The sequence below is a fragment of the Oncorhynchus gorbuscha genome, linkage group LG12 (genome assembly GCF_021184085.1).
Source record: "Oncorhynchus gorbuscha isolate QuinsamMale2020 ecotype Even-year linkage group LG12, OgorEven_v1.0, whole genome shotgun sequence".
NCBI lineage: Eukaryota > Metazoa > Chordata > Actinopteri > Salmoniformes > Salmonidae > Oncorhynchus > Oncorhynchus gorbuscha.
Window position 1 is genome coordinate 38,627,309 of NC_060184.1, and position 13,679 is coordinate 38,640,987.

Sequence of the window (13,679 nt, forward strand, 5' to 3'; positions counted from 1 at the left end):
AAATGTAGTTTTTGTTCGAGGTGACGCTAAATGGACAGCTCTTTGGAACCTGTGTTGTGCGTCTCTTAGAACGTTAATACATTCATAAATGTGATAAATGTGAAATTTGAACAATAGCCAAATGTAAGGAAATTACCTAATAAAAAATTGTGTCAGACAAACTATCTCTCTACTCAAGGCATAACTTCATGGCAAATTTAAAAAACACAGAACGTCTCTCTTTTCATCCTTTCATTTCTAGATACTTTGGGCAGTATAGGGATAGGCTATGCCGTTAATTTCAAGTTCTTTATAGACAGTTCATATTGTCAGTGCATATATGGGCTGTACAATTGCCTTTTATACATGTTTGGATGTGACTATAGATTTTGTAAAATGTATTTCAAATGTTTGTTTGATTTCATTTAAAACATAAAAGTATCATCCCATAAATTAATTTACAGAGGGCCAACTATTTTTAAGCAGGCGAGTTCCACGGACGTCATTCCTCAAACTGAAAGGATACAGCCGAACCCAACAGGAATTCATGTCATTGCATTTGCATGTCGTATATTTAGTAAATTCTCCATATTGGAAACGATTAAATACATATAAACGTTAAAATGCCCTTGTTTGAAGGGTTGGGGAGTGGAGGGGAGAAAACTGCAGTAGTCATTGATTTAGGAGCAGCCTACACAAAGTGAGTATTTAGTTAGCTAGCTATGTTGTTAGCTAGCATAGCTAACTTTGGCTAGCCGACTACGTTATCTACTGTTAGCAACATTGGCCACTTGCAGTTATAACGGCTAAGTAATGAACATCAATCCAAGGTTTCATGGATTTAAGTAAATATAGACCGAGTGTCCACTGTTTAGACCACGTTATTTGGCCAGCCTAAATGTGTTAGTAATATGCTGTTGCTGAAAAAGGGCTAGCAATGATGTTTAACGTTAGCAAGCTATCTGGCGAACAGCAGCAGTCTGGCGCCTGGGGCAGGTCATATGAGAAACAGATGAGACCCTCAATGACAACTCTGCTTCTGTACTGTATATTGACACACACTAAGGACTTTTGTCAATGAATGTGGACTCAATGAGTATTGACACTGTCTGACAAGTGCCAATGATTTCACCCACCAAACTAAATGGTTTTGTATGATGATGCAGATGTGGCTTTGCTGGAGAGACTGGGCCCAGGTTCATAATTCCCAGCGAGATCCAGAAGCCTGGACAACAACAGGTGAGTTAGTTACTGAGCGAATGACTAGTGCTATTTAACTTATTGACAGACCCTGTTAAAATGGACAGCCTCGCCTATAACCATTACTGACGGTGTGTGTCTTCTGTCAGTCTATCAAAGTAGTTCAGTACAACATCAACACAGAGGAGCTCTACTCCAACCTCAAGGAGTTCATCCACATGCTCTACTTCAGGTGAGGCTCTTTTTATGAAGTAGTGTGTTCAATGACTGACACATTAATAGAGAGAATCTGAAAGTAACCATGGGGAAGAAGCCATTTTGGAGATGAATCCCAGGTCATAATAACATGGATGATTGAGTGACTGTGTAGTCTAGAATAAATGTCTGTGTCTACTCCCCTCCTGCCCCGCACAGGCATCTGCTGGTCAACCCTCGTGACCGGAGAGTGGTGATCATCGAGTCAATCCTCTGCCCCTCTCACTTCAGAGAAACTCTCACCAAGGTCTTCTTCAAACAGTTTGAGGTACTGTCTGAGACCACTGATCTACAGTTGCAGTCAGAAGTTTACATACACTTAGGTTGGAGTCATTAAAACTAGTTTTTCAACCACTCCACAAATGTCTTGTTAAAACTATAGTTTTGGCAAGTCGGTTAGGACATCTGTTGTGTGCATGACACAAGTAATTTTTCCAACAATTGTTTACAGACAGATTATTTCACTTATAATTCACTGTATCACAATTCCAGTGGGTCAGAAGTTTACATACACTAAGTTGACTGTGCCTTTGAACAGCTTGGAAAATCCCAGAAAATTATGTCATTGCTTTAGAAGCTTCTGATAGGCTAATTGACATAATTTGAGTCAATTGGAGGTTTACCTGTGGCTTTATTTCAAGGCCTACCTTCAAACTCAGTGCCTCTTTGCTTGACATCGTGGGAAAATCAAAAGAAATCAGCCAAGACTTCCATGGGAAAAATTGTAGACCTCCACAAGTCTGGTTCATCCTTGGGAGCAATTTCCAAACGTCTTAAGATACCGCTTTCATCTGTACAATCAATAGTACACAAGTATAAACTAGAGGTCGACTGATTAGGATTTTTATTTTTTTAAATGGCCAATTAATCGCTATCTGCTTTTTTTTGGTCCTCCAATAATCGGTATCAGAGTTGAAAAATCATAATCAGTTGAGCTCTAGTCGAGATATGCATATATATATTTGTTATAATGACAATTACAACAATAATGAATGAACATTTATTTGTACTTAATATAATACATCAATAAAATCTATTTTGTCTCAAATAAATAATGAAACCTGTTCAATTTGGTTTAAATAATGCAAAAACAAAGTGTTGGAGAAAAAGTAAAAGTTCAATATGTGTCATGTAAAAAAGCTAACGTTTAAGTTCCTTGCTCAGAACATGAGAACATATGAAAGCCGATGGTTCCTTTCAACACAAGTCTTCAATATTCCCAGGTAAGAAGGTTTAGGTTGTAGTTATTATAGGACTGTTTCTCTCTATACCATTTGTATTTCATATACCTTTCACTATTGGATGTTCTAATAGGTACTTTAGTATTGCCAGCCTAATCTCGGGAGTTGATAGTCTTGAAGTCATAAACAGCACAATGCTTGAAGCACAGCGAAGAGCTGCTGGCAAATGCAGGAAAGTGCTGTTTGAATGAATGCTTATAAGCCTGCTGGTGCCTTCCACTGCTCAGTCAGACTGCTCTATCAAATCATAGACTTAACTATAATATAATAACACACAGAAATACGAGCCTTAGGTCATTTAATATGGTCAAATCCGGAAACTATCATTTGGAAAACAAAACATTTATTCTTTCAGTGAAATACGGAACCGTTCTGTATTTTATCTAACGGGTGGCATCCATAAGTCTAAATATTGCTGTTACATTGCACAACCTTCAATGTTATGTCATAATTATGTGAAATTCTGGCAAATTAATTATGGTCTTTGTTAGGAAGAAATGATCTTCACACAATTCGTAATGAGCCAGGCGGCCCAAACTGCTGCATATACCCTGACTCTGCTTGCACAGAACGCAAGAGAAGTGACACAATTTCCCTAGTTAAAATAAATTAATGTTAGCAGGCAATATTGACTAAATATGCAGTTTAAAAAATATATTAACTTGTATATTGATTTTAAGAAAGGCATTGATGTTCATGGTTAGGTACACATTGGTGCAACGACAGTGCTTTTCTTCACGAATGCGCTTGTTAAATCATCCGTTTGGCGGAGTAGGCTGTGATTAAATTAACAAGCACCACATCGATTATATGCAACGCAGGACAAGCTAGATAAAACTAGTAATATCATCAACCATGTGTAGTTAACTAGTGATTATGTTAAGATTGATTGTTTTTTTATAAAGTAAGTTTAATGCTAGCTAGCACCTTACCTTGGCTCCTTGCTGCATTCGCATAACAGGTAGTCAGCCTGCCACGCAGTCTCCTCGTGGAGTGCAATGTAATCGGCCATAATCCGTGTCCAAAAATGACGATTACCGATTGTTATGAAAACTTGAAATCGGCCCTAATTAATCAGCCACTCCGATTAATTGGTCGACCTCTAGTATAAACACCATGGGACCACGCAGCCATCATACCGCTCAGGAAGGAGAAGTGTTCTGTCTCCTAGAGCTGAACGTACTTTGGTGCGAAAAGTGTAAATCAATCCCAGAACAACAGCAAAGGACCTTGTGAAGATGCTGGAGGAAACTGATACAAAAGTATCTATATCCACAGCAAAACGAGTCCTATAGCGACATAACCTGAAAGGCCGCTCCGCAAGGAAGAAGCCACTGCTCCAAAACCACCATAAAAAAAGTCAGATTATGGTTTGCAACTGCACATGGGGACAAAGATAGTAATTTTTGGAGAAATGTCCTCTGGTCTGATAAAACAAAAATAGAACTGTTTGGCCGTAATGACCATCCTTATGTTTGGAGGAAAAAGGGAGAGGCTTGCAAGCCGAAGAACACCATCCCAACCGTGACACATGGGGGTGGCAGCATCATGTTGTGGGGGTGCTTTGCTGCAGGAGGGACTGGTGCACTTCACAAAATAGATGGCATCATGAGGCAGGACAATTGTGTGGATATATTGAAGTAACATCTCAAGACATCAGTCAGGAAGTTAAAGCTTGGTCTTCCAAATGGACAATGACCCCAAGCATACTTCCAAAGTTGTGGCAAAATGGCTTAAGGACAACAAAGTCAAGGTATTGGGAGTGGCCATCACAAAGCCCAGACCTCAATCCTATAGAATATATGTGGGCAGAACTGAAAAGGCGTGTGCGAGCAAGGAGGCCAACAAACCTGACTCAGTTACACCAGCTCTGTCAGGAGGAATGGGCCAAAATTCACCCAACTTATTGTGGGAAGCTTGTGGAAGGCTACCTGAAATGTTTGTCCCAAGTTAAACAATTTAAAGGCAATGCTACTAAATACTAATTGAGTGTATGTAAACTTCTGACCCAATGTGAATGTGATGAACGAAATAAAAGCTGAAATAAATCATTCTCTCCACTATTATTCTGACATTTCACATTCTTAAAATAAAGTGGGGATCCTAACTGACCTAAGACAGGTAATTTTTACTAGGATTAAATATCAGGAATTGTGAAAGACTGAGTTTAGATGTATTTGGCTAAGGTGTATGTAAACGTCCGACTTCAACTGTATATGTCTAGAACCACTTTGCCGGAGGCAGGTGATTGCTGATGTAATGAACCTGGTACAAAAACCCGAATCCACCCTGACTAGATGGGTGTAAGCAAAATGGTGAATGCAATGCTCCCCTAAGCCAATTGGGAAGCTAGATGGAGCCATCTCCATATTGCCCACTCCTAACAGTAGGTGGAAGACAAAAGGGGCAAGGATTTTATATTTTCAGATCAGGCGAGGATGTTTTGGATTTGTCTTACCCATAATGCATCTGTGTTTCCAAGGTGCCCTCGGTGCTGTTTGCCCCCAGCCACCTTATGGCCATAATGTCTCTGGGCATCAACTCAGGCCTGGTGATGGACTGTGGGTACACGGAGACACTGGTGCTGCCTGTGTATGAGTGCATCCCCATCCTGCCAGCCTGGGAAGCTTTGCCTTTGGGTGGAAAGGCCATTCATAAGTAAGTAGTGTGGTTGTGTTTTAAAAATAGAAATACAATTGGATGGTGTAATCATGTGAAGTATGTTCGCGTATGTGTTACTTTGCTTGCCTCATACTGAACTTCAGGGAAACAACCTGTTGTTCACCTCCTTGAGAACTGTGTGTTTCAAGCCGTAGTTTCTTGTTTTTCCCGGCCTTGACAGAAGGAAGTGTATCAAGGTGTGTGCTTTCTGAGGTACTTGTCCCCCTTTTGTTCTAAGTGGCTGTGTGTTTTCTACCCTTCAGGGAGTTGGATGGGCTCCTGGTGGAACAGTGTACAGTAGACTCAGACTCCAGTACTGGACAGAGTCTGCCTACAGTCATTGGTAAGACCCCCACATCAGAAACCTACTTGTCAATAACACCAGCAACTTACGTCACAACTGAAGCAGTGCTTTGTCATTGTATAAACTGTGTTAGTTTGCTACCACCGTGGATTCTCTTGTTTTCTGTGGCTATATCATGCGTTGTCTATAGCTGTTGTTGACAATCTTGTTAATTCATTTTTCAAAATGAGTTTCATAGTGATGCTGGTGTGCCGTTGTTATAAGAAAGGAATGAAAGTTATAATCTCTCTCTGGGTGAATCAATCATGCAACACTTTGTATTCAGAAGTCCTTGTTATGGCGTGATGTAAAAGGAAAGCGATACCCGCTCCCTCTCTCTTTTGAATTATGTATATACACATGGCCTTCTTTCTCTCCTTCTGTACTGCATCCTCGGGGTTCTGTTCTGTTCTGAGAGTGAATCATCATGAAGAGCAGCAGTAGCTCTCTAGCTAGCTGATGCAGGGCTAGGCAGTTCGGATAGGCATCAATAATTAAAACAGGCATAGCATAAACCGCCTCTCTCTCTGCACTACTGAACCACACCACTGCAGAACCACGGCACGACTGAATGGAGTATTACAGTCAAATTAATAATGTAGACTATGCATTGGTTCGACTGTTATGAATGCATACATTAAACTGAAGCAAACATATCTGGAGCAGGTAAAAGGTATATATCAAATTGGGACTTAGTGAACTGCACTCACTTTCTCCATAATTCCGGAGTGCACCTCCGTAGTCGATTGTGGTTTCCTCTTTGTCTCAGATGCAACCCCCCCCATGGCGTGCCCCGTTCGACTCCAATGAGACTCAGTCGTTTAGTGCAGAAGCGTTGACGTGAAATGAAGGCTTAAGTGGGTCACAGAAAAATAAGTCACTTTCTTTTCATCCTGTCTTTCTTTCCCAGGCGCCATCCCAGAGGAGGTTGTAGAGGATATCAAGGGTATGTTCAAAAGAGACTGAAACCACTTTTCATTTATTTATTGCCTTCATGCAGACAAAACAGACAGTGCTGGGACTCGATTCCTGTTTGGCAGTTAAATGGAATGGATTTTTGCTACATTCATGTATGTTTGTGGTGTTTAGTATATTCACATTGACCCTCTCATGCTGTTTGTGTTGTCTTGTTGTCCAGTCAGGACCTGTTTCATCAGTGACCTACAGAGAGGCCTGAAGATCCAGGAGGCCAAGTTTAACCTGGGCGGCACGGCTGAGGTCAGTGACCTTTGACCCCCCTCAAAAACTGGCCAGTCAGTCATGTCTGTGTTTGGATTGTGTCCGGTATTTCAAAGAGTAGTTATTGCTGTGTTCTTCCAATAAATGCCCTTTCATTAAAGTTGGTGTGATGAGTATTATCGTGAGTATTATAGTCCAGTGCATTTGAGACCCTAACATCCATGTTCTTCCCCTTGTAGCGTCCAACACCACCCCCTGATGTTGATTATCCATTGGATGGGGAGAAGATTCTGCATATTAAGGGACCAATCAGGTATCTGTTTGTCCTCCTGGTCCCTCCACCCCCCTGAATAGCTGTTATGCTTTATGAACACTAGCAATGTGGAAAACTATGGATAATATCCTCAAATATGGAACATATCCTCAACTGAATACAAGTAATGATACAATTACAAGACACGGCAAATGGGTTGTCCATTTCATTCATGTCCAGTACACTTCCAAACCTAGATATCTGGTTCTGTGTCTCCTCTTTAATATCTGGGTCACCTTCTATTATTGAATTTGGGCTGTCTCTGCAAGGTCATTCATCATGAGTGTCTTGTCTGCTCTTCTCAACGGCGGCTAATGAGACGCTGCGATTTCCCCTTGGAGGTCCCAAAACTGTTTATTGAATTGAAATGAGGGTTGTCTTTTTTTTTTTGCAAATACTTTATTGCAGAGACTCTTTGAGTGACAGGATGGTTCTGTTTTTGTAAGGAATTGTAATACAATTCAGATGTATTGCAGGGACTCTGTGATGGAGATGCTGTTCGAGCAGGATAACGAGGAGAAGAGTGTGGCCTCTCTGGTGCTTGACGCTCTGGTCAAGGTAACATTTGCATTGGTTTGTTTCTGTTCGAACAGCAAAGAGATGAGATGCTGCCGAAATATGTGGGTACTGAATTCATAAGTTGCAACACTGTCTTCATCAGTAATTACTAGACAATGTTGCGTCGGTCACAACGGCCTTTCATCAGACATCTGCGTCTTCTCATTAAAATCAGCCGTTCTATAATTCCTTCCTTCCTTATTTTCCATTTTGTGATGACGAACGCTTCCCCCTGAAACGTACGAGAGACTTACTTTAACCATGTTACCATAGCAACACTCCCAGACTCTGGTTCGCCGAGGTGAAATCGGCTTGGTTCCTTTTGAGAGGAGCCTGATCAGACCAACGACAGACCATTAATCTCAATAGGCAGTGCAGCTTCCAGTACTCCTGCTGCTGGCCCAGTGCTTGTGCTGCACTCACACTGTAAGCACAGTACCATAAGCACTCGTTGGTCTCAGTGGACTAGTTTGACAGGCAGTCGCAGGAAGCTAGTTAACAGTCCACTCCACTTCTCTGCAGTTTACAATGTCAATGAGGTTTCTCTCCTGAGAGACCAGCACTTCTGTCCCGCTCAGTAGTAACAGGGCGGCAGGGAAGTCGGCAACCTGAACCTCGTTTATCATGCTCATGTCCAGCTCAGCCTATGTCAGCATTTATACATTTGCGTGACCATTTTCCTCTCTAATTTCAGTACATACGTACATTGCGGTCATACTGCATGGATGCTGATCTACTTCTACCTGGCTAGTCAGAGTCTTGTTCCTCTCTAGGTTTCTTCCCACCCAGGCCCTAAAGAGTTTTCCTTGCCACTGCTTCCTCTGCTTGGCACAGTTTGCTGTGAAGCACTTAGCAAGTACAACTGATTTAGTTGCGCGGAAATGAACTAAATTTGAATGATTTGATTCATTGATACATTTCTGATCATGTTTTTTTTTTTAAATATAATCTTATTAAATCTCCATTTCTGTCCCATCGACAATAATAACATGCTTGGGAGTTTAATTTTGCTGTTAATTTTGTGAACAGGACATTTGAGAAAATATGACTGATTTGATACATTTGTAAACCACATGCGTTTCCATCTGAATAAACCCCTTAGTGTCCCATCGACACTCGTAAGGCTCTGTCTGAGAACCTGGTGATCATTGGGGGCACGGCCATGCTGCCTGGCTTCCTGCACCGGCTCCTGGCTGAGATACGCCTCCTGGTGGAGAAACCCAAGTACCGCGACGCCCTGGCCACCAAGAGCTTCAGGCTGCACAGTCCTCCAGCCAAACCCAACTGCACCGCATGGCTTGGAGGTGAGACACAGATTAATCTGATAACCAGCCTTGTCACACTGTAGAGCTGTATGGATCCCATGTGTGTAGGAATACAATAATAGCTAAGCTGTGAGGTGATTGATACTACAGCTAATGGCCATGGGTTAGAGATCAACCTGCCCCCCCCCCCCCCCCCAGACTGATTAGATCTAAACCAGCTGTGAATAACCCTGTGTCTCCTGCTTTACTCTCCCTGTTTAGGAGCAATCTTTGGAGCACTGCAGGACATCCTGGGTAGCCGCTCCGTGTCCCGTGACTACTACAACCAGACAGGCCGTATCCCTGACTGGTGCTGTCTCAGCTCCCCACCTCCAGAATCAGTATATGATGCAGGGAAGACCCCACCACCGCTCATGAAGAGAGCCTTCTCCACTGAGAAATAAAGCGCCATATCAGACAGTGTCTACTTCTAGTCTGCATCAGCTATCTATGTCATCCTATACCCTAAATAGTGCACTACTTTGGGCCCTGGTCCTGGGGAAAAAGGTGCCATTTCGGACGTAGTCCACACTAGACACAACAAACTCATCCCAGACAAAAAAAAGTTTGACCTACCAGATGTTATAGGTACGTCTCAATAGTCTGTCGTGGCTTCCTCTCATGCTCCAGAGTGGCGCAGCGGTCTAAGGCACTGCATCTCAGTGCTAGAGGCGTCAATACAGACCCTGGATCGATTCCAGGCTGCATCACAACCGTCTGTAATTGGGAGTCGCATAGGGCCGGGGCAAGCCGTCATTGTAAATAAGAATTTGTTCTTAACTGACTTTCCTAGTTAAATAAAGGTTGAAATAAAAAATAAATAAAATGCTCTTCCCCTCATCTGTACTGAACAGAATTGGTGGTGGTGAGAGCAGTATGGAAAAATCCTTCGACAAAGGAGACAAGGCCATGAAGTCACGGTAGACTATGGAGATGCACCCAGCATCTCAACCCCCAGACGGCTGTGATTATGGGGGTTGTAGTTTTAGTTCTGTCAGTCTTTATGTGCCTGTTCTTGTTCTGTAAGACTCCTCCTGACCTATGCCACATTGCCATCCAGACTCTGCTCACTTTTTTTCTAAACTACAGCTCACTGATACAGTAGTCAGCATTTTATATGAGAGAATTGTGCTATGGCCATGGATTCCGGGGTCAGGTAGATCACTTCCTGGACCAGATCCTTGTAAACAAGGCGGTCTTGATTTGTGGCCATGTGTTTGACCTCCCCTTGAAGCAGAAGTGTTGGTTTGACTCTCCCGAACTGATGCGTTTCATGTTAAAACATGCCGTTGAGCTGCATTTGAAAACTGTCGGGAAGAAAATGTACTGTAGGTGAACCAGATAAATTGCAGTTCAGTATTCAAATGTTGCTTTGTCAAGTTGCTCTTTATGTCGTCATTGTGAATGCTACCCCAGGCATTGTTGTTCAGCAAATATGAAGTGTTTTATTAGCCATGTATTTATTGTTTCTTCTTTGCCATGTAAAACATTGCAATATCAGTTTCAATCTCCCAAGAGCTCATATCTGTAATGCATCAACTCAAATAGCGTTAAATAAACATTCCTGGAACGTTCCCACTGTTGCTCGTATCCTTTTCCTTAGTGTTGTCTTTCCTGTCTTGTCTGTTTATGTCGCTCTGCCCCCTCAGTCTTTCATGAGGCTTCTTTCTCACTCTCCAGAGCCTCCAAGTGATGTTTCACACTGATATTCCCACAGCTTGCTTCACTGTTGAAATGCATACTGGAGAACATGAATAATGTTCACTCTTTAAGGATGTGAGGAGACAGCAGTCAGAGGTATTGTTTGAAGTTAGATTAGGGTTATTTCCTAGCCTCTTCCAAAGTGATGAACACCAGGCCAAGGAAATCATCATGAAGTGCCGGGTACTGCTAAATACTGTGTGACAGCAGTGAGTCTGGCAAGCAAACACCAAGTGACTTTGACTCTTTTTTTCTGTCAAAGACTGACTGATAGACATTTTAAGGTCTTCATCGTTTCGGGTTGATTTGTTGCGCTGTAAAACAATGGGGCCATAATGCACCAAGTCACTGCCACCATTGTGCGGGTGGGTGTCTATTCATTATTTCACGAGTTCATTTAAAAAAAACCTAGCACCTGCAAGTCATTGGATGTGCTTACACTATGTTTGAAACACGACTGATCTATTTCTGGCATGAAAAAAGGACGGCACCGTCATAGCGTATGATTGTGTGCAATACATGCAATGTGACTGTTATTGATTGCGAGGTTCTCTATCCTCCTGCATTCATATCAGCTTACACAGACACGTACACACACAGTTTTGAGTTCCACAATGACATGCAATCATATAGCTGAGATCCCTATGGTGTCCATGTGCCTGTGTTTGACTGTATCATTAAATCAACTCTGAATGTACCTGTCTGATCAGGTATGGTCATTATAGTTGATTATAGATCCCATATGGGCATTGGGATCCATATACTGTCTGGGGAAAATGACCCCAAAACACCAAATTGTCCAGGTTTTGGGTACAACATGTATCGCCCACAAGGAGGCGCCATAGTGAAACCAAAGTGTGTGTGTGTGTGTCTGTCTGAGGTTGTGGTTGTTTGCCCTCAGAGGTCACATAAACCATAAACTGTTTAGGTGGTTGCTACTGTGTCTGTCTGGGAACTGATGTGGCGTCATTACTCAAAAGATTGGCAGAGTCTAGGGAATTCTGCTGCACCTCAGACTCCGAATCCAATCACCAGTTTGACTTAATCTGCCGATATACACACATGCACATGCACACACCAATAGTGCACGCACACACACACACGTCTCTCTCTCTCTCTTTCGCCAGAGCTATCTCTGTGGGGGTCTCCCCTATGGCCCTACAGGGCCACCTATACTATACGTTAGTGACAGTGAACCCAACAGGACTTCCCTGACCCAGACCCCTCAAGGGTCACACTCCTGTTCGCCTGTTCTCTTGAGCTTCCGCTCCATGTTAGGAGAAATCTGACTAAGCACTTTTTGGCAAACTATTCTCGAGTTCAAGTTCAAGTTTGTTTATTCGTTATATACACATGATAGACACTGAGTATACCAAACATTAGGAACACCTTCCTAATAGTGATGTCCTTTGGGTGGTGGACCATTCTTGATACTTACAGGAAACTGTTGAACTTGAAAACCCCAGCAGTGTTGCAGGTCTTGACACAAACCGGGCAGCCTGGCACCTACTACCATACCCCGTTCAAAGGTACTTAAATATTTTGTCTTGCCCGTTCACCCTTTAAATGTGTCCCAGGAAAAAGATTGTGCACAATTCCCCGGCACATATCCGTCTTAATTTGTTGAGTGCCTTCCTACTCTCTCTCTCTCTCTTTAATGTCTCTGTCCACATCTGGGTATATGGAGATGAGTATCCCAGGGAGACACTCATATAGAACAATCCCACCTAGGGTTGCAAAACTTTACCAAAATTCCCTGCTTTTCCAGAAATCCTGGTTCCGGGTTTCCTGCTTATTCCCTCCTGATTCCAGGTTTCCTGCTTATTCCCTCCTGATTCCAGATTTCCTGCTTATTCCCTCCTGATTCCAGGTTTCCTGCTTATTCCCTCCTGATTCCAGGTGTCCTGCTTATTCCCTCCTGATTCCAGGTTTCCTGCTTATTCCCTCCTGATTCCAGGTTTCCTGCTTATTCCCTCCTGATTCCAGGTGTCCTGCTTATTCACTCCTGATTCCAGGTTTCCTGCTTATTCCCTCCTGATTCCAGGTTTCCTGCTTATTCCCTCCTGATTCCAGGTTTCCTGCTTATTCCCTCCTGATTCCAGATTTCCTGCTTATTCCCTCCTGATTTTCCTGCTTATTCCCTCCTGATTCCAGGTTTCCTGCTTATTCCCTCCTGATTCCAGGTTTCCTGCTTATTCCCTCCTGATTCCAGGTTTCCTGCTTATTCCCTCCTGATTCCAGGTGTCCTGCTTATTCACTCCTGATTCCAGGTTTCCTGCTTATTCCCTCCTGATTCCAGGTTTCCTGCTTATTCCCTCCTGATTCCAGATTTCCTGCTTATTCCCTCCTGATTCCAGGTTTCCTGCTTATTCCCTCCTGATTCCAGGTGTCCTGCTTATTCCCTCCTGATTCCAGGTTTCCTGCTTATTCCCTCCTGATTCCAGGTTTCCTGCTTATTCCCTCCTGATTCCAGGTGTCCTGCTTATTCACTCCTGATTCCAGGTTTCCTGCTTATTCCCTCCTGATTCCAGGTTTCCTGCTTATTCACTCCTGATTCCAGGTTTCCTGCTTATTACCTCCTGATTCCATGTTTCCTGCTTATTCCCTCCTGATTCCAGGTTTCCTGCTTATTCCCTCCTGATTCCAGGTTTCCTGCTTATTCCCTCCTGATTCCAGGTGTCCTGCTTATTCCCTCCTGATTCCAGGTTTCCTGCTTATTCCCTCCTGATTCCAGGTTTCCTGCTTATTCCCTCCTGATTCCAGGTGTCCTGCTTATTCACTCCTGATTCCAGGTTTCCTGCTTATTCCCTCCTGATTCCAGGTTTCCTGCTTATTCCCTCCTGATTCCAGGTGTCCTGCTTATTCCCTCCTGATTCCAGGTTTCCTGCTTATTCACTCCTGATTCCATGTTTCCTGCTTATTCCCTCCTGATTCCAGGTTTCCTG

The 13,679-nt window shown here is 42.9% G+C and overlaps 1 protein-coding gene across 1 annotated transcript; it reads left to right on the plus strand.

The window, feature by feature from the left end:
* Nucleotides 1-474: 474 nt before the first annotated feature.
* Nucleotides 475-10,607, plus strand: LOC123990981 (actin-related protein 10-like). Its single transcript, XM_046292052.1, has 12 exons — nt 475-679; nt 1,146-1,218; nt 1,329-1,411; nt 1,594-1,702; nt 5,158-5,333; nt 5,600-5,679; nt 6,590-6,625; nt 6,818-6,897; nt 7,098-7,171; nt 7,648-7,729; nt 8,832-9,033; nt 9,256-10,607. Exons 1-12 carry the CDS (start codon nt 603-605, stop codon nt 9,435-9,437), a joined length of 1,254 nt encoding a protein of 417 aa, XP_046148008.1. The 5' UTR covers nt 475-602; the 3' UTR covers nt 9,438-10,607.
* Nucleotides 10,608-13,679: the final 3,072 nt, after the last annotated feature.